Source organism: Heteronotia binoei, chromosome 21 (genome assembly GCF_032191835.1).
Source record: "Heteronotia binoei isolate CCM8104 ecotype False Entrance Well chromosome 21, APGP_CSIRO_Hbin_v1, whole genome shotgun sequence".
Classification (NCBI taxonomy): Eukaryota; Metazoa; Chordata; class Lepidosauria; order Squamata; family Gekkonidae; genus Heteronotia; species Heteronotia binoei.
Window position 1 is genome coordinate 30,390,279 of NC_083243.1, and position 27,030 is coordinate 30,417,308.

A 27,030-nucleotide genomic window follows, 5' to 3' on the forward strand; every position below is an offset into this window, starting at 1 on the left:
ATTTTCAAGCAACCACTTGCTTTCTTCAGCTCACCACTTCAAAGTCCCTGCAAAACCGAGAGGAGGAGATCCACAGGCCGACACCCAGCACAGCTACTTTGGCTAATGATTCCCTCAATTCTCAAAGCTTCAAAACCAAAACATTATCCCGTATCAATATTTCTTTTAAATGAGTTCACCTCAATCAGCAAGACAACACATTTAAGAAGATCTGCAACAATTCACTCAAAATAAAAGGCCAAAGGCTTATCTAAAACAAACAAGAGATACAAAGCTCTAGGAGCAAGCTTTCCAGCCCTATTTTGGCCCTGTAGGGCTGCCAATCCCCAGGTGGGTTATACAACAACACAAAAAACTGGGGAAAATAACGAATAAATCATGAAAATTACCTCAAAAATATTTCAAAAATATAATTAATTAATTTTTAAACAATAATGTCACATATTATTGCATATTATCCAGAATTCATGAATACAAGGTATAAAGGGCAGAGAATAAATTTTCAAAAGTGCTTGCAGTTAATCCTGTCCATTGCCGACTTAAGACGCTTGAAGACTATTCACAGGACTCCGCAGGACAAATAAAGTGCCAATGTCAACCGTGTTGCAAACGCAGATAGTTCTTGTTTTTCAGAAAAAAGTTTTTGATTTTAAGACGTTACTTTAGACCTTCATCCTTTAAAGAAGTTTAATATATAGTGGATAGTCATCAGCCTTCCCAAGATTGCCCTGTATGGCGAACTTTCCACCGGCCATCGAAATAGAGGGGCACCAAAGAAGAGGTACAAGGACTCCTTAAAGAAATCCCTTGGTACCTGTTGCATTAACCATCACCAGTAGTCTGACCTAGCCTCAGATCGCAAAGCATCCACCAGGCTGTCTCTTCCTTTGAGAATGCACGCATAGCTGGTCTTGAGGACAAAAGGAGATCGAGGAAGAATCGTACTGCTACAGCACCAACCCCAAATCAGACTTTTCCCTGCAGCCACTGTGGCCGGACCTGCCTGTCCCGCATTGGTCTTGTCAGCCACCAGCGAGCCTGCAACAGACGTGGACTACTGCACCTTTCTTAAATCTTCGTTCGCGAAGTCAAGCCGAGAGAGAGTCATCAGCCTCTAACAGTAAAGCCTATAATACTGTTTCAAGTGTCTTCATCTGAGAGGCGTTTTCCACTTATCAGCACCCAGCATACCACATTCCTATGACACTAGCTCTGGAGAAAACCAGGTGGGGGCAGGGAATCCCCCAGTTTGGAGGCCCACCCCCTGCTTCAGGATAATCAGAAAGCAGGAGTGGGGAGGGAAATGTCTGCTGGGCACTTCATTACTCCCTATGGAGACCAATTCCCATAGGGTATATAACAGAGAATTATACAGGTATCTGGGGCTCGGGGCGGGGGCTGTTTTGTGAGGTAGAGGCACCAAATTTGCAGCATAGCATCCAATACCTATTTTCGAAGTTTCAAAAGGATTGGACCAAGAAGGTGCCCCTATCCTTCATTATTTCCAATGGAAGGAAGGCATTTAAAAGGTGTGTGGTGTGGTCCCTTTAAATGTGATGGCCAGAACTCCCTTTGGAGTTCAATTATGCTTGCACAACCTTGCTCCTGGCTCCACCTCCAGAGTCCCCAGATATTTCTTGAACTGGACTACCAGACCTGGCTAGAATTGTCAGTGAGCTCCAGGCTGAGAAATTCCTGAATATTTTGTAAGGGTTTGGGAAGGGAAAAGGCCTCAGCATAGTATAATGCCACAGAGTCCATCCTCCAAAGCAGCCATTTTCTCCAGGCAGACAGACATCTAGAGTTCAGTTGCAATCCTGGGGGAATCTGGAGGATGGCAAGGCAAGGCCTGGCAGCAACGTCTGGGTGACTTGATGCCGTCTGACTTGCGTGACTCAAGTATGCCTGGCTGCTTGCTACTGTTCAACTGCAGCCACCCTATGAAATCCAGTGTGGTGTAGCAGTTAGAGCTTCAGATGAAATGTAGGTTCAGATCCTCATTTTGCTGTGGAAGCTGACTGGTTGATTTTGCACTAGTCACATACTTTCAGCCTAACTTACCTCACAGGGTTGTTGTTATGGATAAAAAGGAAAAAAAGAATAAATGTTAGCTGTGTTGGTCCCCACTGTGGAGAACGGTGGGGTATAAGTGAAAAAGTAACTAAAGAATGAATATAACTGAAGACGGGAGGCAGATAAAAAGTAGATCAGAGAATGGCTGAGAAGGAGGGAATGAATCAGGGAGAGGATATGGGGATTGCCAAAGAGAGGAAAAGAGATTAGGAAATGCCTAGAAAATTGAGATGGGAGCCTAAGAAAGGTAGGATTTCAGCAAGGGAGGGACCTCAGAAGAACTCCTTTGCATATTTGGCTACACCCCCCTGATGTAGCCAATCCTCCTGGAGCTTACAGTAGGCCCTGTACTAAAAGCCCCTGTAAGCTGTTGGAGGATTGGCTACATCAGAGGTGTGTGATATGCAAAGGTAATATGCAAAGGAGTTCCTGCTACAAAAAAAACCCTGGACTCCATCCGGCAAAACATCCATTTTCTAGGGAGAACTGGAGATCTCCCACTTTTTTAGTTGGTTTTTTTTTTAATCTCTCACTATTACAGTTGATCTCCAGACTACAGAGATCAGTTCTCCTCAAGAAAATGGTTGCTTTGGAGAGTGGACTCTATAGCAGGGGTGGCCAACGGTAGCTCTCCAGATTTTTTTTGCCTACAACTCCCATCAGCCCCAGCCAGCATGGCCAATGGGAGTTGTAGGTAAAAAAACATCTGGAGAGCTACCGTTGGCCACCCCTGCTCTATAGCATTGTACCACTCTAAGGTCTCTGTCTTCCCAAGGCTTCACTCACAAATCTTCAGAGATTTCCCAACCTGAGGCCCTTAGCCAGAAAATTTTCATTAGGAGTGCAAAGACCAGGAGCAGAGAACTTCATTAGATCACCACAAATTATATTATTGGTGCCTGGCAATTCAGTTTGCTTGAATTAGAGAGCCACTCTTGGTTCCCACTGGGAAGAAAAACTGGGTATAAATATCTCAGTAAATAAATAAAGCAATAGAGACTTTTAAAGAAGACCTTCAAGCCAGGGTTACATTTTTAGCATACATGCATTACAGATGTGCTTTATGTACACACTGCAACCGTGATACTTGAAGCATTATATCCCCCCATGTTTTGCTCACTCACATAAGGGTTGCCAATCCCTTGCCAGGTGGGGGCAGGGGATCCCTTGGTTTGGAGGCCCTCCCCCCATTTCAGGGTCATCAGAAAGCTGGGGGGGGAGGAAAATGCTGGGCACTCAATTATATACTTTGGAGACCGATTCCCATTGGGTATAATGGAGAATAATGGAGAATTAATCTGCAGGTATCTGGGGCTCTGGGGGAGCTGTTTTTTAATGTAGAGTTACCAAATTTGCAGCATAGCATCTGATGCCTCTCCCCAAAACACCCTTCAAGTTTCAAAAAGATTGGACCAGGGGGTCCAATTCTATGAGCCCCCAAAGAAGGTGCCCCTATCCTTCATTATTTCCAGTGGAGGGAAGGCAGTTAAAAGGTGTGTGGTCCCTTTACATGTGATGGCCAGATCTCCCTTTGGAATTCAGTTATGCTTGTCACAACCTTCCTCCTGGCTCCACCCCAATGTCTCTTGGCTCCACCCCAAAAGTCCCCAGATATTTCTTGAATTGGACCTGGCAACCCTACTCCCAATGCCCTGAAAAAAAGAAGCCACAACTGGACAAAAGCAAGGAGATGAGCATCTAAGAGAGAAACCAGCTGTTCAAAGAGAGTCCAAACAAAGTTCCAACATGACATAACGTTACTGTAGTGACACCTCTTGTAGTGAACTACTCCCTCTTGGAAAATGCTTTAAAGACAGCACAGCTGACTTTAGGCAGACCCCTTCATGGACATAGAACTCCATGCTAAATAGGCGCTAAATAAAAACCAATAATGATGCCATCTTGGATTTTAGGGATTGAAATCTGAAGTTGTAGGAAACTATATGTAATGATTTTAATGATTCTATTGTAATTTTATTATTAATACTATGTTGTGTTAATTGTTGTTAGCCACCCTGAGCCCGTCAAAGGAGGGCGGGATACAAATATAATAAGATAAATAAATAAAATAAATCCTAACAAGAGATTGTTGAAATGAGGCAAAATGAATCAGTGTGCACCAAATTAGCCTCATCCACAGAAGACACCAGTTGACCTTTCTCTCACGCAGCAAGAGTGACAGTAAAGGCAGGTCTTTTCATATTCGCTAGGGATTTCCATGCCCCAAATATAGCATGCCGTAGAGATTTGCCGAGGCCCAAAATAGTCTCAGGAGATGGAAGCTTGAAGCTGCGGCCACAATCAGGGAAGAAAAACAAACAGCCCAAATCTGAATGAATGAACTTTCTCTTCTGGGAACAAGGAAGGACATTTACAGTCTGCATCTTAGCACATTAACTCAGAACTAAGTCCCGTAGTGTTCAATGGAACCTATTCTCTAACAAGTGTGGTTCAAGTTCCAGCTTTAGCCCTTCAACATTTCTCTGAGATTCCCTACTCAGATGAATACAGAAAGCAGCAAAGTTTGGTGTTATTGGATGAATCAATTGAAGGGATCACATCTAAGACCCTGACAACATGTAAGATCTTGAATTATCATATCCCATGGAAAGAAAATTAGAAGAAAAGAACTCTTTGGCTGTTATGTGTAGATTCGCACATGAAACAGTGACATATACTCTTGGGTTACCAACTCCAGGTTGGAACATTCCTGGTAGGGTTGCCAAGTCAAATTCAAGAAATATCTGGGGACTTTGGGGGTGGAGCCAGGAGACTTTGGGGTGGAGCGAGAAGCAAGGTTGTGACAAGCATAATTGAACTCCAAAGGGAGTTCTGGCTATCACATTTAAAAGGACCGCACACCTTTTAAATGCCTTCCTTCCATTTGAAATAATGAAGGATAGGGGCAGCTTTTTGGGGGGCTCATAGAATTGGACCCCCTGAGCCAAAATTTTTGAAACTTGGAGGGTGTTTTGAAGAGAGGCACTGGATGCTATGCTGAAAATTTACTGCCTCTACCTCAAAAAAACAGCTCCCCCCAGAGCCCTAGATACCCGCAGATCAATTCACCATTATACCCTATGAGAATCAATCTCCATACGGAATAATGGAATGCCCAGCAGACTTCCCCCCCCCTCTTCTGCTTTCTGGTGATCCTGAAGCGGGGGGGAGGGCCTCCAAACTGGGGGATCCCCTGCCCCACCTGGAGATTGGCAACCCTAATTCCTGGAGATTTGGACACTTGAGGAGGGCAGGGTTTGCAGAGTCTAGGGACCTCCGTGGGGTATAATGCCGTAAGTCCTGTGAGGAAAAACCCCCTTGCATAACATTGTAATTACCAGCCTGGTTGCCAGAGCAACTGGAGAAGTGACTCGCACATGTCTGGCCAGAGAGTGTGAGTACACCTATCCAGGGGCAAGAGGGACTTATGCAGTACAAGCAGCCACAACGCTACAAAGGCACTCTAGACCTGTAAAAGAGTGCCCACCAGGAGAACGGAAGACTTCCCGTCATTCCGTATGACATCCATCTCAGCCAGGGAGCAGAAGAGACTACGCCTCCAGGAGCTATCCAGGCGAATTGTTTTGAAGTTCTGACCATGGAATCCACCGTGGAGGGCTAACACCACATGCAGCCATCTTCCTACCAGGCTTGACTCCATTTCAGCAAAGCGAACGGCTCACGTACACACCAGATGTCACCTATGCCTGCAAGCAACCTACCCACCCTAGGAATGGTTAATCGTCCAACCGCCACTTTCTTTGTTTGACGGAACTCAAGACAAAGATTAGTGCCAAGGAGAAGACAGAAGAAGAGGAAGACCATCTTCAGCCAGAGCCAAGTTCCTTTGTACAAACTGGGTGTTACCTAGGCCATGATTTGACTCTCTATTGTCACCCTTTTAGATAAGTCTAATAGTCCTAAACATCTCCCCACCCAAGTAATCTCTCTATTCTTCTCCCCAACTGTCATTTTGGAGCCTCCCCTTTGTCCATTTCAACCTGAAAGTTCACTCAGGTATCCAGGATCCAAGCAAGTCTATTGGTCGAGAGCAAGCACCCAATTAGGTGCCACCAATGAACTTTCCATTGGTTGCCGCAGTAGTCCAGCCCTTATGGTCACTGCGAAACCTCCCCTTTTCGTGAGGTCATGCACTAGTTGACCACTTTCCTCCTCCCTCGTACCTCCCATCCCCTAAGGGCTCAAGAAAGTCCTTATAATCTGTGGACTAGCTACCCACAGGTGTGCTTCTATCAGTATCCCAACTTCCGCTGCATAGATCCATCCCCGATTCCTGATCAGTTTCGGCTCCCTTCTCCCACTTCCTCGCTCGTCGCCATTGGAGCCTTCCTTGAAGATTACGATAGGTAAATATCGCCCTGTTTGTCTACCCATATGTTCCCCTATCTCTCTATCTATGTTTTCTAGGACTGAATGTGTGTTTTTATGAGTATTTTATCTTGTATGGAAGCCTATATTTTTCTTAATAAATTATAATTGTTTTACTTAAATAGAGTCCCTAATATTTTAAGCATTACTTTTCTGGACATGGAATCCTGTATACACAGGTAAAAAGATCCTGAGTGAGCCAGGTGCCCACCTGACAATTCCCCAACCTCATTTTGAGGGCATTTTGGCTTACAGTCCACCCTCCAAAGCAGCCATTTTCTCCAGGGGTCTTGAGGTCACTTGTAATTGTGGGAGGCCTTAACATCAGTTGACCTGGTGACCAATGTTCCCTCTAAGCTGAGTTAGTGTGAGCTAGCTCATAGATTTTTAGCGTTCAGCTCACACTTTTTTGTCTTAGCTCAGGAAGGATGGCCCCAGAGCACACTAATTTATGCAGTAGTTCACAACTTTAATGCCAATAGCTCACAAAGTATTATTTTTGTTCACAAGACTCTGCAGTTTAGAGGGAACATTGATGGTGACCCCTGGACACCATGTTGGGAATTGCTGACCTAGTTTTACGATGAAAGTTAGAGTCCAGTGGCACTAGGGTTGCCAAGTCCAATTCAAGAAATATCTGGTGACTTTGGGGGTGGAGCCAGGAGACATTGGGGGCGGAGCCAGGAGCAAGGGTGTGACAAGCATAATTGAACTTCAAGGGAGTTCTGGCCATCACATTTAAAGGGACCGCACATCTTTTAAATCCCTTCCCTCCACAGGAAATAATGAAGGATAGGGGCACCTTCTTTTGGGGCTCATAGAATTGGACCCCCTGGTCCAATCTTTTTGAAACTTGGGGGAGTATTTTGGGGAGAGGTACTGGATGCTATGCTGCAAATCTGGTGCCTCAACCTCAAAAAACAGCCCCCCCCAGAGCCCCAGATACCCACGGATCAATTCTCCATTATTTCCTATGAGAATAAGTCTCCATAGGGAATAATAGAGTTCCCTCCCCTCCCACTGTTTTCTGTCTCTCACTCACACACACGCTTAACTGTCTCTGGTGCAAGTGGGCAGCAGTGTTGGTCTGAAGCAGCAGAACAAAGCAGGAGTCTCTGGTGCCTCCACAACCAAGCCGGAAAGTACAGGGGCTACGCTGCTCTTTTACACACACACTCACTTGTCCGAAAGGAAAGCAAAACAGAGGGGCTGCACTCTCACGAGGTCTGCTGTTGCTAACCCATCCCCATGAAGTACTTCCTGCTCCAATTTAAAGGCACACACACATTTTAAAACTGGACCTGTTTGCAGGTCCTGCCCAAGCTCTAGAGGTACAGGGTGGCTGTGGGGGAGGAGCTTCCCCTGCCGGCCAGCTGGCTGTGGCGGGGGGAAGCCTGTAAAACCGTTGGGGGCACCTTTTCCCATCCACTGCAGGCTTGCTGCTTCTCAGAAGCTTTCTGGGATAGGGGCAAAAGGTGGAGACTCTGAAAGTGGCCAAGTTGAGATGGCCAACCCTAAAATTTTGAGCCAAGAAGGGACTGCACCTTACACGCAAGCAGGGGAGCTTCCTTCCATCTCCCTATCTCCGACCCCAGCACTTTGCAGCCAGCATCTCCATCTGTCCCCCACTCCCCAGCCCAATCCACACAGCTTCTTCCACCTCCCTCTTCTCTGCCCGCTGCTTTTGCTGCTGCAGTGCACTGTGCCTGCTCAGCTCGTTGGTTGCCGCTGATGACACTATGCTGGCTTGGCCATGGCAAAAAGAAAAAAGCAGGCTGCACCCCAGAGGGCCCATTGGGAGTCGGGGGCCCTGCTTGAAAGTCAGGGGGCAGGTCCCCCACAGGCCCCTCTGTGGCTACAGGCCTGTAACTGACTAGCAGCATAGGGAGCATGCGTGGAAGGTAGGGTTGCCAGGTCTATGTTGGAAAATACCTGGGGATGGATCTGGGAGAGGGCAGGGTTTGGGGAGGGGCCTCAGCATGGTACAATGCCATTGAACCCACCCTTAAAAGTAGCCATTTTCTCCAAGGGAGCTGAACTCTGCCAGCTGGCGATCAGACATAAAAGCGGGAGATCTCCAGGCCCCACCTGGAGGTTGGCAACTTTAAAGAGTAGCGCTGACCTCCTTGCTGGTGCTGCACTGTTGCAGCAGCACTGTTGTTTCATGCATTCCTTGGAGGGAGGGACAAGGATGGAAGCATGCTAGGGCAACCAGCAGCAGAGTTGGGGAGACAGTGTCCCAGGAGAAAAAGTAAAAGTAAAATAAGTTCTTGACTCCTTACTTGAAATGCTGACTATAATGTTTCTGGCCAGTGAAAAGCCCCCTAATCTGGTAGCTCTAGGAATTGCCACGAACTCTATGGTTAGAACTTCCTGTAAGCAGATAGGGCCCTATTTTTCATATTACCCCCCAGGACGATCACACACAACCTTTTGCCCTGGTTTCCACCTGTTAACCAGCTAAGCATCAGCATCAAGGACTAAAGTTTGCTGGAGGTCCCTGCCATAAGCAGGGAAATGGGAACCCTAATGCTTGCCCACTGCAAGCTTGCTTCAGGCACCATACATTATGCCTGCCATTGTTTCCAGGACCACAAGTAGTTTCTAGCTGAAAATGATGCTGCTTCTACAGCTGTAAATTCACAGTCTTTGTCCCCCCATCCCCTCGTTTATGTCTCTTGTAGCCTTTCTTGCATGGTTTAAAGCAAATTTGCTCCCTTTTTGCTACTCTCTTCTATAGGCAGTCGCTTGAATCCTTGCTCACTCTGATGTACTCTCTCTGTGTGTATATCAACATTTCAGGACGTACGGATTTTGCCTCCGAGCTGACCTGGCAAGTTTATCAGGGGCTGCCCAAATCTGAGAGGATGCTCTCACACTCCAAAAATAAACCTGTGAGATCAGTAACCTCAGCCAGCAGTACCTTGTTGTGCTGTTTGCAAGGAGAACCACACAAGCACAACTCTGAATCACTCCGTGCAGAAGACAGGCATGGCAGTCCCGTCCACTTCCCCTCCCCAGAGGCAAGATTTTCCCTCCATTCCTCTTTTCCTTTACTGACTGAGCTGCCCTAGTAATGTGTTTTCTTCTTTGCTGAAGAACTCTGGCTGTCCTACCCTTTCATAGCAGAATATTTTGGCTGTTGGCTCAGCCCAGGAACCTAAAGGATGGATCAGACGCCAGCTTTAACTTAAAGAAATTAAATGGCACTCAAGGCATTCTGAAATTTAAAAATAACACAATATTTTATTTAACATGAGAAAGGTCTGGTGAAATCCAGTATATGCACAGACTTTAGTTCTTAAGTTTCAGGCTAATGAGAGTTTCTTAACCTTCTCACAGTGATGTAAATCTTTATGTAGAGAGACTTTTGTTCCAGAGTTTTTCCCCAAACCACTTCAGTACACTTTCTCTGAGTGTTTTCTAACTATTTTGGTTTCCAGAAGGCTGGTACACTCTTTCCAGCAGTGTTCCCACTAAGCTGAGTTGGTGTGAGCTAGCTCACAGGTTTTTTAGGTTCTGGCTCACACATTTTTGTCTTAGTTTAGAAAAAATGGCCACAGAGCAAGCTAATTTATGCAGTAGCTCACAACTTTAATGCCAGTAGCTCATGAAGTAGAATTTTTGCTCACTAGATTCCACAACTTAGAGAGGGACCATTGCTTTCCAGTAGCCAAACCCCTTCTCTTGAAATCATCTTATGTTTTTAACTGACTCTTAAGGCCTGTAAAGGCAGTTTCTAACCACACTAGGGCTGCCAATCCCCAGGTCCAGGCAGGGGTTCTCCTGCCCAGGAGGTTCCCAGCCCGCCAGCCCACACTGGGTCAATGGGGGGGAACCTCTTCCAACGTCGCTGGCACGATGACATCACCCGGAAGTGACATCGTAAAAATGGTGGCGCCCATGCGAGGCCGCTCTAGGCATTTCCGGGAAAACTCTATGGTTTTCCTGGACGCTCTAGGTATTTGGGAGGTAAAAACTCTATGGTGCATAGGTACCATTTGGATGATGTCACTTCTGGGTGATGTCATCGCAGCGTGCACGCGCTCTGCGCATGAGAGAGAGTCCCCCGCTGCGGGAAGCTGAGGACTTGGCAACCCTAAACCACACCAGACCAGGGATCTCTGCACTCTTCAGAGCTAACTCCTTGTTTGACTAGGTAAGGAAATTCTCCTCTCACTAGAAGATCTACCCCTCTCTTGCCCCAAATTGGAGTCTTTGCCTACTTCCCAAACTTCCTTGCCAACTTTCCTCCAGTTGTCTGTCTGTGTTAAACTGCTCTCAGTGAGGGCTGAATTCTGAAACTATCAGTAAACTCATCTCAGCTAGGGCTGAAATCAGACTGAATTCTCCCTGACATCCAGTGCAGAAGTCTTTCTTAGCTCACCTGATGCTAAGCGATTAGATCTCTTGGGAAAGCTTGGAGGGAGCCCAAGTAGGGTGAGGTTTGGAGAGGGGTGAGACCTCAGTGGAGTATAGCGCCATACAGTCCACCCTCCAAAGCAGCCATTTTCTCCAGGGGAACAGATTTCTATAATTTGGAGCTCATTTGTGATTCTGGGAGTTTTCTAGGCTCTGCTTGGAGATTGGAAACCCTACCTCCAAATCAACTAACTGGACACTGTGCGAAACAGGACTCTGGCTGCTAATGCTAGGAAGGCTTTTTTGTTGTACCTTACAGGGTTGTTGTGATAAAAATAGAGGAGGGAAGAACATCCTGAGCTCCTTGGAAGAAGGGTAGGCTAAAACATACTGGAAAAAAAATCACATTTTCTACTTAGGACTTAGCATGGGGGGAGCATGGAATGTTGATCTTGTAAGAAATTCCTCAGCCATTGCCAGCAGTGGTCAGGGAGCTAGAGACTTGTGAGGGGTCTACGTACCACCAATCCTTGAGTGTTATCTCCATTAGAATGCACAGGAACGCAGTTCTGGCTGCTTGGCATCTGGGGGTGTGGCCTAATATGCAAATGAATTCCTGCTGGGTTTTTTCTACAAAAACATCCAATATGAAATAATGGTGACATCAGGGGTGTGTGGCCTAATATGCAAATTAGTTCCTGTTGAACTTTTTCTACCCCAAAAAGCCCTTTACACCAGCAATACTTTACTATAGTTTAGGGGCTATTTTGCCCTACCCTCAATAGCCCAGGCTAGTCTGACCTGTCAAACCTTGGAAGCTAAGCAGGGTCAACCTTGGTTGGTATTTGGATGGGAGACCAACTAGGAAGTCAATGGTTACTATCACAGAGTCAGGCAATTGGCAAACCATCTTTGAATGTCTCTTGCTTTGAAAACACTGTGAGATTGCCATAACCAGGGCTTCCTTTTTTTTTTTTAGCAGGAACACAGTTCCAGCTGGCTTGGTGTCAGGGGGTGTGGCCTAATATCCAAACAAGTTCCTGCTGGGCTTTTCCTACAAAATGCCCTGTGTGAAACAATGGTGATGTCAGGGGATGTGGCCTAATATGCAAATGAGTTCCTGCTGGGCTTTTTCTACCAAAAAAGCCCTGGCCATAACCACTACCCGCTGCCAGCAAGCTGTGCATGCACACGAAAGCTTACATTCTGAATAAAACTTTGTTGGTCTTAAAGGTGCTACTGGACTCCTAACTTTGTTCTTTAGGCCAGCTTGTTGTCATTAGGATTTAAGCCAAACTGCATTGCTCTTAGCACTTAAATATAAAAAATGACAGGCTTTCTTTCTGGATACAAGAGTCTTTTGTCCTGGATACTCTTTCCCCTAATCTGATCCTTTGGAGGCTGGCTGCAGTTACGCAAGTAGAAATAAAATACTTTGTGCATTCTGCAGTACATTCCCTTCCTCTGTCCGTATGTGTCAGCAGGGGCTCAGATCATGGAGCCAGCTGTGGGAAATGACCTACCACAAAATCAGATGGGGGAGCGAGAGAGGTGGAATTGGGAAGCAAAAATAAATTGCAAAATGAGTGTGGAAAAGCCATTTAAAAAAAATATCAGCTTTTAACATTAAAAAACTTAATTATGAACAGGGGTGGAATTCTAGCAAGAGCTCCTTTGCATATTTGGCTGCACACCCCTGATGTAGCCAATCCTCCAAGAGCTTACAAAAAGAGCCTTGTAAGCTCTTGGAGGATTGGCTACATCAGGGGTGTGCGGCCTAATACGCAAAGGAGCTCCTGCTAGAATTATGATTATGAAGTTCCATTGAAATGCTTTTGAGCGTCACTGTGTTTTTGTGAATACAGGCAGCTGTGATAGCCTTTGATATTTTCTTTTCAACATAACGTTTTCCCCTCAGGGAAAAAAGATAACCAAAGTACATAGCAAGGTTCCCAAGGGATAGTTTATTCCACTTTCCACAAGAGTTCTTTTATTATTATCACAGCTACTTATTCTCATTGTTTAACGCAAACCCGTTCGACCGGCAACATATTTGCACAATTGAAAACACACACCAGATCAGAGCGTTTTGGCTTGGACAAGGTGTGGTGTATTTAAGAAAAACCCAACACAGCCCACAGAGGCAGAACATGACTCTCAAAAGACAAAGAGTTGGATCCCACATGACTCACACTGCAAAGTGGTGTGCAGGGCCAACCCGCTGGAGTCGGGAATGTTGTTCTATCCTGTCATGCCATCAGGGCTTTTTTTGTAGCAGGAGCTCCTTTGCGTATTAGGCCACACCGGGGGTGGAATTCTAGCAGATTAGGCCACACACCCCTGATGTAGCTAATCCTTCAAGAGTTTACAAAAAAAAAAGAGTCTTGTAAACTCTTGGATGATTGGCTACATCAGGAGGTGTGGCCTAATAGGCAAAGGAGCTCCTGTTAGAATTCTACCCCTGGGCCACACACCCCTGTTGTAGCCAGTCTTTCTGGAGCTTACAGTAGGCCCTGTAAGCTCTTGGAGGATTGGCTGCATCAGAGGTGTGTGGCCTAATATTCAAAGGAGTTCCTGCTACAAAAAAAGCCTAGTATGCCACATTCCCCCCACCCCCAAAAAAACCAAAAACGTGCTGGGCTGCTGTCTAGGGTTGCCAGCTCCAGGTTAGGAAATTCCTGAAGATTTTGGGGCTGGAGTCTGGAGAGGGCAGGGCTTGGCGAGAGGAGGGATGTCATTGGGGTATAATGCCATACAATCCACCTTCCAACGTGGTCATTTTCTGCAGGGGAGTGTAGAGATAATTACAGATCTGCAGATCCCACCTGGAGGCTGGCTACCCTGGTGCTAAGGTTGCCAACTCCAGCTTGGGGGATCCCTGGAGATCTAGGGGTGGTGCCTGGTAGAGGACAGGGAGCTCTGCATGAATGTCACTCCATAGCAACCACTTTCTGAAGGTGCTAGGGTTGCCAGCCTCCAGGTGGGACCTGGAAATCTCCCACTTTTACAACTGATCTCCAGCTGGCACAGATCAGCTCCTCTGGAGAAAATGGCTGCTTTGAAGGGTGGACTCTAGGGCATTGTACCCTGCTGAGGCCCCTCCCTTCCCCAAACCCCACCCTCTCCTGGCTCCACCCCCAAAGTCTGTGGATATTTTCCAAGACAGACATGGCAACCCTAGAAGGTGCCATTTCCTCCAGGGAAACTATAGTCTGGAGGGAGGGTTGCCAGGTCCAATTCAAGAAATATCTGGGACTTTGGGGGTGAAGCCAAGAGACATTGGGGGTGGAGCCAGGAGCAAGTTTGTGACAAGCATAACTGAACTTCAAAGGGAGTTCTGGCCATCACATTTAAAGGGACAACACACCTTTTAGATACCTTCCTTCCATCAGAAATAATGAAGGATAGGGGCACCTTCTTTTGGGGCTCATAGAATTGGATCCCCTGGTCGGTTTTTTTGGAAACTTGGAGGGTGTTTTAAGGAGAGGCACCTGATGCAATGCCACAAATTTGGTGTCTCTACATCTAAAAACATGCCCCCCAAGCCCCAGTTTCCCTCAGATCAATTCTCCATTATCCCCTATGGGAATTGGTCTCCATAGGGAATAATGGAGTGCCCAGCAGACATTTCCCTCCCCCATCCCTGCTTTCTAATGACCCTGAAGCAGGGGGAGGGCCTCCAACCCGGGAGATCTCCTGTCCCCACCTGGCAATCCTATCCAGAGGTTATAATTCCAGGGGAACGCCAGGCCCCACCCAGAGGCTAGTAAGCCAAGCTGCTACTGCACTACCTGCCGCTCAATATCTCTGCAAGCAATTGAAGCTCGTCATGACAAGGAGGTAACTAACATCACCTAGGAAAACAAAATCCCCTTAAGCCTGGGTTGAAAAGAAAGGGCATTTTACCCCAGAATAACTCTCATAACTGCTGCAGGGGTGGTTGGGAAACTGATCTGGGGAAACTACAGCATAAGAGTTGGAGCGTTTTCCCACATAGCTTACCTCGGAGCGACGTCCCTCTTCACCGCGCAGCGTCTGCGCAGATATCGCACCAACTGTTCCGCAGAACCAGGAAGAGCCGCGGCTTTTGCGTCGCAGATGTAAACCGATAAAAACCAGTTTACATCTGCGACGCAAAAGCCACGGCTCTTCCTGGTTCTGCGGAGCAGTTGGTGCGAAATCCGCGCAGACGCTGTGCAGTGAAGAGGGACGTCGCTCCGAGGTAAGCTATGTGGGAAAACACCCTTGGTTTAACCTTTAGGGCAGGAGTTTCTAACAGGAGGCTTCAAGCCTTCCGTGGCTTTGTCATTCAGATATGAAACCAATCTTGCCAGAATGTTCATTTGCATTACTAATGCCTCTTTCTGGCTTTCTCTTCTACATTAGCCTAGAATATTCAAGAGAGGCTCAAAAGCCATTGTATGAAATTGTTCAAAACAGGTGATGGCTCCAGGCATCATTACAGCTGCTTAGATTAATTAAATCACTTTGGCTTCTTCCTGGCCTTTCGTTAATGCCTCGTCTTTCTCTCCAGTGGGAGCTCTTTCATTTTATCATCACAACCACCCTGTGAGGTAGGTTAGGCTGACAGGGTGCGATTGGCCTAAGGTTAACCAGCAGGCTTCCATGGCAGATCTGGGATTTGAACCTGGGCCTCCCAGTTCCTAGTCCAGTGCTCTAACCATTACACCACACTGGCTTTCACTGTACAGGAAAGCATTTTTATAACAGAAGAGGGCTGCATTACAACAGAATTATTCAGGAAGACATTTCAATAGAGGACTGTGGGGTGTACCGGTCAGGAGTATCAGACTAGTATCTAGATCAAGGGTGGCCAAATGTGTGGCTCTTAAAAGCCCCCAATGCCCCACTGGCAGTGCTGCCCCTGTGGAGGCCCCTAGACAGTCACAATCTCAGGGGCCCCCTCACAAATTATCTCAGAATTGGTGCCCACCCCACCACCTGCAGCCCCCTGCTGCAGCCTGCAGGCACCTTCTCCAAAGTTCATTTGACAAGGCTGTGAGGGAGAAGCAGAGAGAGGCAAACTTGGCAACAACGCCAGCCACACCAGGCAAGTTGGGCAAAGAGCGGTTCAGTTGCTGGCTTCACATACAGGCTGGGAGGGCTGCAAGCAGGGGGCAAACGGAGAGAAAAGCTGGCCCAGAGCCCCTAAAGGCATGGGGGTCCATAGCACAGTGCCTACTTGGCCTAATTGTTAATCTGGCCCTGCCCACTGGCTAGTTTGGAGAAGACATTTCTCTCTTTAAATCACTTCACCAAGCCTAGCCATTGGCAGCTTGGAGAATGCATTTGAAGTTAATGTTGCTTTCTTTCCATCTCTCCCTCCCCCCACCATCTACTTTCCTTCCTTCCTTCCTTCCTGACATTTATTCTATGTAGCTCTTACATTAAGCGAGTTTGTCCACCCTTGGGTTAGCCAGTCGCAAGCAACAGAAGAGCTGCAGCTGATCCTGATTAGGCTCCCTGAACCCTCTCTAGTAAAGATGACAACATGCACATTTCTCTAGTCACAAATAATCATAGTCACCAAATACTTCTGCCTTGTGAGATCCTGCATGTAACTGGAGCCAAACCCGGCCTCTGTCCAAATTATTTATATCAGAGCCTCGCTTAGACAAGCCAGGACAAGCTTTACCCGTGTTGTTTTCTTTGAATGGGCACTAAGAAGAAGCAGCGTACAGCCTGGAATGTTAACAAACTTGTATCATAGCCACAATACAAAATGAGCTATGCCAAAACGTCATCCATCTAATTTTTTTTTTAAACCTTACGTACACATGAAGCTGTCTTCTGAAGAGTTCTGAAAACTGCAAGGAGGCAGTTTTCTGCTGAAGTATTAGAGTTCTGCAGAAAGCTGTCTCAAACCCTTTAGGGTTGCCAGCTCCAGATTTGGAAATACTTGGAGATTTAGGAGGGTGGAGCCCAAGGAGGGCTGGGTTTCAGGAGGGGAGGGACTTCAGTGGGGTATAATGCCATACAGTCCACCATCCGAAGCGGCCATTTTCTCCAGGTGAACTGATCTCTGTCTCTTGGAGTTCAGTTGTAATAGCAGGAGATCTCATAAGAATATAAGAGAAGCCATTTCTGTTGTCAGGAGCAGGGCTTTTTTTTTTTTTTTTTTTAAACAGGAACGCACAGGAACGCAGTTCCAGCTGGCTTGGTGTCAGTGGGTGTGGCCTAATATGCAAATGAGTTCCTGCTGGACTTTTTCTACCAAAAAAGCCCTATCTATGAAGTTACTGGGGGTGGAGGTGGAGTGAGGACATTAAACAGCAGGATGAAAGGGCCTTGAAACAAATGAAGTAGAAGTTAAGAGTAAAATGTGATTATGTACAATCCAAATGTATGGCATAGTAGCTAGAGGGTCAGATTAGGACCTTGGATGACCTGGTTAGAAATCCTTTGCTCAGCCATGGAAGGCTGCCTAATTTACCCTCACAAAATTAGAACAAAGTCTGTGTCCAGTGCAATGTTCTCTCTAAGCTGCGGAGTCTTGTGAGCTACTTTGTGAGCTACACACATTAAAGTTGTGAATGAGCAATTTGGCTGCTGCATAAATTAGTTTGCTCTGGGGCCATTTTTCCTGAACTAAAACAAAAATGTGCAAGCCAGGGGCTAAAAAACTGTGAGCTAGCTCACACTAACTCAGCTTTGAGGGAACACTGGTCCAGTGGCACCTATAAGACCAACAACGTTTAATTCTGGGAATAACCTTTTGTATGCGTGCACACTTCATGCATGCATGCACACGAAAGCTTATACTCAGGGCTTTCTTTTTAGGGGGAGGGGAATCCCAGCAGAAGCTCATTTGCATATTAGGCCACACCCCCTGATGTCACCATTGTTTCACACAGGGCTTTTTGTAGAAAAAACTCAGCAGGACCTCACTTGCATATTAGGCCACACCCCCTGACACCAAGCCAGCCAGAACTGCGTTCCTGTGCTTTCCTGCTCAAAAAAAAAAACAAACCCTGCTTATATTCAGAATCAACCTTTGTTGGTCTTATAGGTGCCACTGGACACAAATGTTGTTCTGCTGCTTCAGACTGACATGGCTGCTCCCCTGAGTTTAACCTCACAAGGCTGCTATTGTGAAGATTAAGTGGAAAAGGGAAGAAGCATCTCCAAAAAGCATCCCTGGCATCTCCAAAAAAGGGTCCAGGCAAATAGGTGTGAAAAACCTCAGCTTGAGACCCTGGAGAGCTGCTGCCAGTCTGAGTAGACAATACTGACTTTGATGGACCAAGGGTCTGATTCAGTATAAGGCAGCTTCATATGTTCATATATATGTTCATAAGCTATACGAAAAGCTGCGTTGGGTCTCTGATCAGGGAAAAAAGCAAGATACACATTTTAAAAAATGCAATTAAGAAAACGAATATGGAGAAGTAACATTATGGCCAGTTACTATGATGAATGGTCTCTGTATTGTTCATCAGAACACTGGACTTTAGCATAATTGCATCTCACCTTCTGCATTTTATGGTCCTCTGGCCACACTGTTCTAAACAGTTTCCTATATCTTCATGCATAGATAGACAGCCAGCATGGTGTAGTGGTTGCTAGAGTGTTGGAACCAGGATTTGGGAGAATCAGGTTTGAATCCTTGCTGTGCCGTGCTAGCTCACTGGACTAGCCATTCTGCCTAACCTCCCTTCAAGGATAGGGGAAAATGCTGTTTTAAGGTATTTTAGCTCCTATTGGGAAGAAAGAAGGGTTGCTAGCTCCAGGTTGGGAGATTCCTGGAAATCTGAGGGCGGAGCCTGGGGAGGGCCATAGATTCCACCTCTCCAAAGCAGCCGTTTTCTCCAGGGGAACAGCTCTTTGTAGTCTGGAGAACAGTTATCATTTCAGCAAATCTCCAGGCCCCACCTAGACATTGGCAAGTTGAGGGGATGGGGTGGGGAGTGGCATATAAATCAACCAATATGTTTGCTAGTTGGAATTAATTCCTTGCATCTGATGTAGTAGGCTGCAGTCCACAAAACCTTGTGCTGGAATAAAATCACGTTTGGCTTTACTGTGCCACAAAGCTTCTGCTGCCACCAATGGACACAGCGACTCCTCTGTCAAGTTCGGCACAGTCCTCATCAACAATCACCTCTATGAGTGTTATCAAAGAAGCTTTGTTGCCAGGGTTGCCACGTCCAATTCAAGAAATATCTGGGGACTTTGCGGGTGGAGCCAGGAGACATTGGGGTGGAGCCAGGGGGAAGGTTGTGACAAGCACAATTGAATCCCAAAGGGAGTTCTGGTCATCACATTTAAAAGGACCGCGCACTGTGTTCAGTTTTGGGCACCACATTTTAAGAAGGATATAGACAAGCTGGAATGGGTCCAGAGGAGGGCAACGAAGATGGTGAGGGGTCTGGAGACCAAGTCCTATGAGGAAAGGTTGAAGGAGCTGGGGATGTTTAGCCTGGAGAGGAGGCGGCTGAGAGGTGATATGATCACCATCTTCAAGTACTTGAAGGGCTGTCATCTTGAGGATGGTGTAAAATTGTTTTCTGTGGCCCTGGAAGGTAGGACCAGAACCAATGGGTTGAAATTAAATCAAAAGAGTTTCTGGCTCAACATTAGGAAGAACTTCCTGACCATTAAAGTGGTTCCTCAGTGGAACAGGCTTCCTCGGGAGGTGGTGGGCTCTCCTTCCTTGGAGGTTTTTAAACAGAGGCTAGATGGCCATCTGACAGCAATGAAGATCCTGTGAATTTAGGGGGAGGTGTTTGTGAGTTTCCTGCATTGTGCAGGGAGTTGGACTAGATTACCCTAGAGGTCCCTTCCAACTCTATTCTACACCTTTTAAATGCCTTCCCTCCATTGGAAATAATGGAGACAAGGGGCATCTTCTTTTGGGGCTCATAGAATTGAATCCCCTGGTCCAATCTTTTTTAAACTTGGAGGGTGTTTTGAGAAGTGGCACCAGATACTATGCTGCAAATTTGGTGCCTCTATCTCAAAAAACAGGGGGGGGGGCAGAGCCCCAGATACCTTGGAATCAATTCTCCATTATACCCTATGGGAATTGGTCTCCATAGGGAATAATGGAGTGTTGAGCAGACATCCCCCCCCCCATTCAAACTGGGGAATCCCCTGCCCCCACCTGGGGATTGGCAAGCTTATTTGTTACATGAAAATAGACAGGTACAGCAAGCAAGACTTCTCTTGTTGAAACAGAGGCCGAAGACCTCAGTTCCCTCAGATATAGGTTCAGGTCCATTTATTATACATTCGAAATGCTAAGTACCAAAATCTACCAACGGCAAGCCCCCCACTCCCCCCTAGAAACATTCCAAGCCTTAGCTGTGAGAAAGAAACAAAAAGTACATTCTCTGAGAGTCAGATAACACTGAGTGACCTGAGTGCCATTGTGCACACTTTCTCAGGGCACTTATTTGTAAGGTAAAGATAGAACAGGAAAATGTAATCATGAGCAAGGTAATAACAAGGCAAAGCTTGGACCCTTTGTAGCTACCATATTCATGGCAAGAGGCACTCTTGACAAAAGGTGGTGTGAACCAGGGGTCGTTTTGTAGAAAAACAGGTGGTGGAGCTCATTAGCATAACTCCCCCACGCCAGTCAAAAGCAACCCAACGCAAGAAAGGAGAGCCCCAGGCGACTGAGGCCTGCTTGTGCTGGCTAGAGATCCAGCTAGCCCAAGCAGGCCTCATTCACCGGGGGCTCTCCTTGGCCACCGCCCCATAGTCAAAAGGCCAGCAAGCCACCCACCACCCAAAATCACATAAGAAGTGGAGAAAAGGTGGTGCAGGCCTCTCCAGGGATTAATGAGGGCTGCTGGGGGTGTGGCAAAGCTACTGATGGCTGGCTAGCTGGCTGCTCTCCTAATCCAGGGATTGTTATGCAACTGTACCTACTATTCAATGGACAAGATAGGTGGGGAGGAGGAGAGGGAGACATCAGGAAGGCTCAGAAGCTGCGTTCCTGTGAGCTCCTGCTGAATTCAAGGCCTGGTGTGAACTAAGAGTAAAAGAACTGAGAGAGAGCACAGGAATGGCCTGTCTTTGGCCATAGATTTTGTACTCAAGATTTCGCCATAGCTGTTGCCAGTTCACAATGTATAGGGATCCATCCTTTCCCATCTTCCTCTTCTGTTGGTTGCCCTTAGCCTGATCAGTATATCCTTAAAGCATCAGATGCGCAATGCCTAACTAGCTAGTCTCCACTAACTACACACCTGTGTTTCTTTCCATCCATGGGTACCTTGGGTAAGCCAGAGGTCCTTATAACTCCAGCCTGACCATTTCTGACATTGGGAATCGGCCTGAAAGTTTATTGCAAGGAAACACACAGCTGTCTCTTTTCATCAAGACCCTGCCCGGGTTATTTATTTATTTTTACCTCCAATCGCTCCAGCAATGAAATCCATCCGCTAAGGGCCAGCTGCCTTTGCTTGTCTTGATCGAAATGCTTTCGCTGCAGGGCAAGAAGGGAGGAAAAACCCTGTCTTTCCAGGAACGAGAGGCCTCTTCCTGTGAACGGACACCTCGGGGCCTGAGCAGTGCTTGAGTGCCGCACCTTGTCCCAAAGATGAGCTTCAAACATCTGGAGCAAAGCTGGTATGCTTGGGCTGTGGGTTGAATCAACCCAGGAAATATTGTCAATGTATAACCCTGCAAGGAAGAACAGAGCCATAATAGGCAATAGAAATTTCCACCTCTGTGTCTTTTGCCCTACAAGGCACGGGAAGCAAAAAGAGTGGCAAAGTTGAACAAGACAGGGGTCAGACTGCACTGGGAGCATTTTTTAATGGTCATAAAGTCCCATGGCAGGCAGAATCTCTTGATTCAGCAGCAACTGACAGGATTGAACTGCCTTGCCTTGCAGTTCAAGTGGCAAAAGGTATTCATAAGAACATTAAAAAAAATCATGTTGGATCAGGCCAATGTTCCATGAAGAAGAAGAAGAAGAAGAAGAAGAAGAAGAAGAAGAAGAAGAAGAAGAAGAAGAAGAAGAAGAAGAAGAAGAAGAAGAAGAAGAAGAAGAAGAAGAAGAAGAAGAAGAAGATGATGATGATGATGATGATGATGATGATGATGATGATGATGATGATGATGATGATATTGGATTTATATCCCACCCTCCACTCCAAATCTCAGAGCGGCTCACCTTCTCCTTTATCTTCCTCCCCCACAACAGACACCCTGTGAGGTGGGTGGGGTTGAGAGAGCTCTCCCAGAAGCTGCTCTTTCAAGGACAACCTCTGCCAGAGCTATGGCTGACCCAAGGGCATTCCAGCAGGTGCAAGTAGGGAATCAAACCCAGTTCTCCCAGATAAGAGTCCGCACACTTAACCACCACACCAAACTGGCTCCAACACACTGTGTCACACAGCGCCCAAAACCCCAGGATGTAGCCTTGCTGATTCCTTCTCCAGAGGTGAGGGGCTTGGTTTAATGGTAGAGCCGCTTACTAGCATGTATCAAGGTGGTTTGATTCCTGGCACCTCTGGTAAAAAAAGACCTCTGGAGGTAGGGCTGGAGCTGTGACCTGGACAGCCTAGGCTAGCCTGATCTCATCAGATCTCAGAAGCTAAGCAGTGTCAGTTCTAGTTAATACTAGGATGGGAGGCCACCCAAGAAGCTCAGGGTTGCTACACAGAGGCAGGCAATGGCCAACTACCTCTGCTCATCTCTTGCCCTCAAAACTCCTTTGAATTGCCATAAGTTGGATGCAACCTGATGACAGTTTCTACCAGTAGTGTTAGGAAAGCTTTCTTCTTGAGACACTGGAGAACTGGTATTGCTGATCAGAGCAACTATGACTGGGCTATGTGGTCTGATGGTCTGACTCCACCTAATGGATGGGTACGTTTGTCTTTATGTTTTTTAAGGCACCCAATGAGATCATTCCTCTTGCTCTGTTCTCCCACCATTCTGATTCTGTGTTCCCTCAAAGCTGAGTTAATATGAGCTACCTGACTGGTTTTTTAGCCTCTGACTCACACATTTTTGTGTTAGCTCAAGAAAAATGGTCCCAGAGCAAATTAATTTATGCAGTAGCTCACAAAGTAGTTTTTGCTCACAAGACTCCGCAGCTTAGAGGGAGTATTGTTGCTCCTCAACAAACAGAAGGGCTAACATAATAGGAGAGAAAAATTGGAAAACTCATCTGGTAAGGTCTCCCCACACCCAATAATTGCAGAATACTATCCCCAGACAATCTTTTGCACCACGTAAGAACATAAGAGATGCCACGTTGGATGAGGTCAATGGCCCATCCAGTCCAACATTCTGTCACACAGTGGCCAAAAAACCCAGGTGCCATCAGGAGGTCTACCAGTGGGGCCAAAGCATTAGAAGCCCTCCCACTGTTGCCCCCCACACACAAGCACCACGAATACAGAGTATCACTTGCCTCAGAGAGTTCCATCTATACCTTGTGGCTAATTGCCACTGATGGATCTCTGCTACATATGTTTATCCAGTTCCCTCTTGAAGCTGTCTATGCTTGTAGCTGCCACCACTACATGTTGGGCCTCAACGGTAGGGATGCCAGCCTCCAGGTGGGAGCTGGGGATCCATCAGAATTACAACTCCCTGGAGAAAATGGATGCCCTGGATGGTGGACTCTATGGCATTGTACCCTATGGAGGGTTGTGTCTTCCTCAGGACAGAGGTTCTAAGGTTGCCAGCTCTGAGTTGGAAAATACCTTGAGATTTTGGGGGTGGAGCCTGAGGAGATCAGGGTTTGGGAGGGGAGGGACTTCAATGGGGTATAATGCCACAGAGTTCACCTTCCAAAGCATTCATTTTTTCCAGGTCAACTGATCTCTGTTGTCTAGAGATCAGCTGTACTAGTGGGAGATCTCCAGCTGCCCACCACCTGGAAGTTGGCAATCCTGAGTTTCCCAGCCTGAATCTGGCAACCCTACCTGCCCCCCACCCCACATCCCTTGCTGGTGGCTGCCAAGTGGGACCTGTAACCCTACTCACTGGTCAATGCTAGAAATCAGGGCCAGATACTTCCCAGAGTCCCTCCTCCTCTCCTCTGTCCACCACCAGCCACTTGTGTCCTTCTTCCCTCCCACCCACCCACATGCCTCCCATCTGCTTGGTGTAGAGAGCCAGTTTGGTGTAGTGGTTAAGTGTGTGGACTCTTATCTGGGAGAACTGAGTTTGATTCCCCACTCCTCCACTTGCATCTGCTGGAATGGCCTTGGGTCAGCCAAGGCTCTGGCAGAGGTTGTCCTTGAAAGGGCAGCTGCTGTGAGAGTCCTCTCAGCCCCACCCACCTCACAGGGTGTTTGTTGTGGGGGAGGAAGGTAAAGGAGATTGTAAGCCGCTCTGAGACTCTGAGATTCGGAGTGGAGGGTGGGATATAAATCCAACATCATCTTCTTCTTGCATGTCCTCCTCTTGTCTGCTCACAAGCACTCCCAAAGCTCATGTCCACAGCTGCCCGCAGCCCCATCCCAATAGCACCAAGCAGCGTGTGAAGCAAAGAACACGAGAGGTGTACAGCTAGCAAGTAAGTGGGCAGGGGGAGCCAGCGGCAGTGGGTCCCACCAGAAGGCCTGGCAGTTTCCCCACCTCAGTATATGCTGATGTCAGCCCTGCTAGAAATCTACCATCTTGAATGTTACTTGCTGCAGAAACCTAGAGGCTTGGTTGTGGATGAGGAAACAATGTTTTCTTCTGGTAAACTGATCTCTATTGCTTGGAAATCAGTGGTAACCCCAGGAGATTTCCAGCCACCACCTGGAGGTTGGCAACCCTATCTACCACTGAGCCACAGCCCCCTCCCACTTCAGAGGGAAGCAAAGCAAGAACCATTTTCCTTTTGGCTTGAGACAGTAGGTCATAATGCTCCATTAATAATTATAATAATGCAGTTACCCCTTCCTCTAGTAACTTTCTGAATGGAACAAACCAGCATCATCTCACTCAGCCAAGAAGTTTTGGACATCAGCAGATAAAAAGCTATTAGACGTGATTAGGAGGGGATCATCCCCATGTACAGGGTTATCCTGTACTTTGCTCTAGTTAAGACTTAACACTGATCCACGGTTTATTAACTAGAATCCATTCCATGTGATTCTTCAGACAGGCCAAACATGGTGGGAAGGTGCCTCATGACATACATTCCTTCTGTGATTCTTCTGCCAGAAGATGCCTGACTGAGAAGCCATGGGAAGGGGGGGAGGGAGGTCCACAAATGGCATCCCAGAGATACCTCTGGCCTGATGTACGTTGCTCTTTCCTGAAGAACACCTGTGACACATTCCTGTCGTAATCACTCAGGTTTTGTATGTTATGTGCATCTCCCTCATGATGATGCGGTGCATGAACTTTAACCATGCATGCTAAGGGCCAATATTGGGCCACGGGTGCAAAACTGGAGGATCCCTGTCCAGCATAGAGTCTCCGAGGTCAGAAGCCTCCCTGAACTGGAAACTGGTGGAAGCTGCAATCCAAAGTGACCTAAGAGCAGTGTTCCCTCTAAGCTGAGTTAATGTGAACCAGCTCACAGATTTTTGGCCTCTTGCTCATACATTTTTGTCTTAGCTCGGGAAAACTAAGCAAACTAATTTATGCAACAGCTCACAACTTTAATACCAGCAGTTCACAAAGTAGATTTTTTGCTCACAAGACTCCATAGGTTAGAGGAAGTATTACCTAAGAGCAGGGCTTTTTTGGTAGAAAAAGCTCATCATGAACTCATTTGCATATTAGGCCACAACTCCTGATGCTGAGCCAGCCGGAACTGCGTTCCTGTGCATTCCTGCTCAAAAAAAGCCCTGCCTAAGAGTGGTTCCTCAGTGGAACAGGCTTCCTTGGGAGGTCATGGGCTTTCCTTCTTTAGAGATTTTCAAACAGAGGCTAAATGGCCATCTGAGAGCAATGCCGTTTCTGTAAACTTAGGCAGATAATGAGAGGGAGGGCAGGAAGGACTGCATCAGTACTTAGTTCTCATGGCCCTTTCTTACACACCCAGGGAAATGCTGATTGCCACTTTGGGGTCAGGAAGGAATTTTCTCCAGGCCAATTTGGCCTGGGATCCTAGAGGGTTTTGGTGTTTTTTTTTTTTTTGCCATCTTCTGGTTATAAGGAGAGGTTATAAATCTCACCTGCCACTCCTAGTTACCTTGTCCTGGAACGGAGACAGCCATTCGCATTCTGTCCAACTTACTCCAACTAAACCACCTTGACAAGAGAGGCAGTTCAAACAAAGTTGCCGATGCTGTGTCCTGGTTTTATTTGCAAATTGCAGCACTGAAGTGAATGTGTTGCACTGGCAAGGTTTAAACTTGGCCGGCATAAGAGTGGGCAGATAAGGGGGCGGAATCTCTGGACGAAGCAGAATATTCTCACCAGGCGAAGGGCTATGGTTGTCTTTTATCTGATATAAAGAAATCATATATTATTTTAAAGTAAAGAAAAATAAGTACCAGAGGGCTTCTACGTTTACAGGTCTACTCAGCAATCTGCCCAACGGTGCTTACGCCCAGGAAAGTGTATTAGGATTGCACTGTTAATCTATAAGAACAGATCCATCTATGGATTTGCCTCCTAAAAAACAGAGATCCTTTGTCTTTTGCTTCATTAAAAAAAACAGTTGTTTCATCAGAGGAAGTTAATTTCTTTCCCCAAACATTTCTGATACTATTATCACAATTAATTAATTATAAGCAGTGGTGGAATTCTACCAGGAGCTCCTTTGCATATTAGGTCACACACCCCTGAAAAAAGAGCCTTGTAAGCTCTTGGAGGATTGGCTATATCAGGGGTGTGTGGCCTAATATGCAAAGGAGCTCCTGCTAGAATTCCACCCCTGATTATAAGAATAGCACAACAGGCACACCTATGCTTAACAATAAAATATATATTACGGTACTTTTAATAAAACTATCTACACAATCCAGGTAAAATTTTTAACATGCAAAGAAAAACAAACACTCAATTCTGCTTGATTTGGGAGCCCAGTATGCTCCCGAGCATTGCAGAGGATTGTAGCAAATTGGTTGAGAAATTGCTAGGATTCCCAGCTCTGGGTTGGGATATACCTGGAGATTTCAGGGGTGGAGCCTGGGGAGAGCGTGGTTTGGAAAGGGGAGTGACCTTATTGGGGTAGAATGCCATAGTGTTCACCTGCCAACACAACCATTTCTCTTCAGGGAAACTCAGGGGTTTTCTTGTAGAAAAAGCCCAGCAGGAACTCATTTG

The 27,030-nt window shown here is 46.7% G+C and overlaps 1 protein-coding gene across 1 annotated transcript in view; it reads right to left on the reverse strand.

The window, feature by feature from the left end:
• SLC25A47 (solute carrier family 25 member 47) overlaps positions 1 to 21,333 on the reverse strand; it is a 44,877-nt gene extending 23,544 nt beyond the window's left edge. Inside the window, exon 1 of the mRNA XM_060262217.1 lies at positions 21,206 to 21,333. Coding sequence (XP_060118200.1) covers positions 21,206 to 21,233 — 28 coding nt within the window. The 5' untranslated portion in view covers positions 21,234 to 21,333. The remainder of the gene's footprint in view (positions 1 to 21,205) is intronic.
• Between the last annotated feature and the right edge of the window lie 5,697 nt (positions 21,334 to 27,030).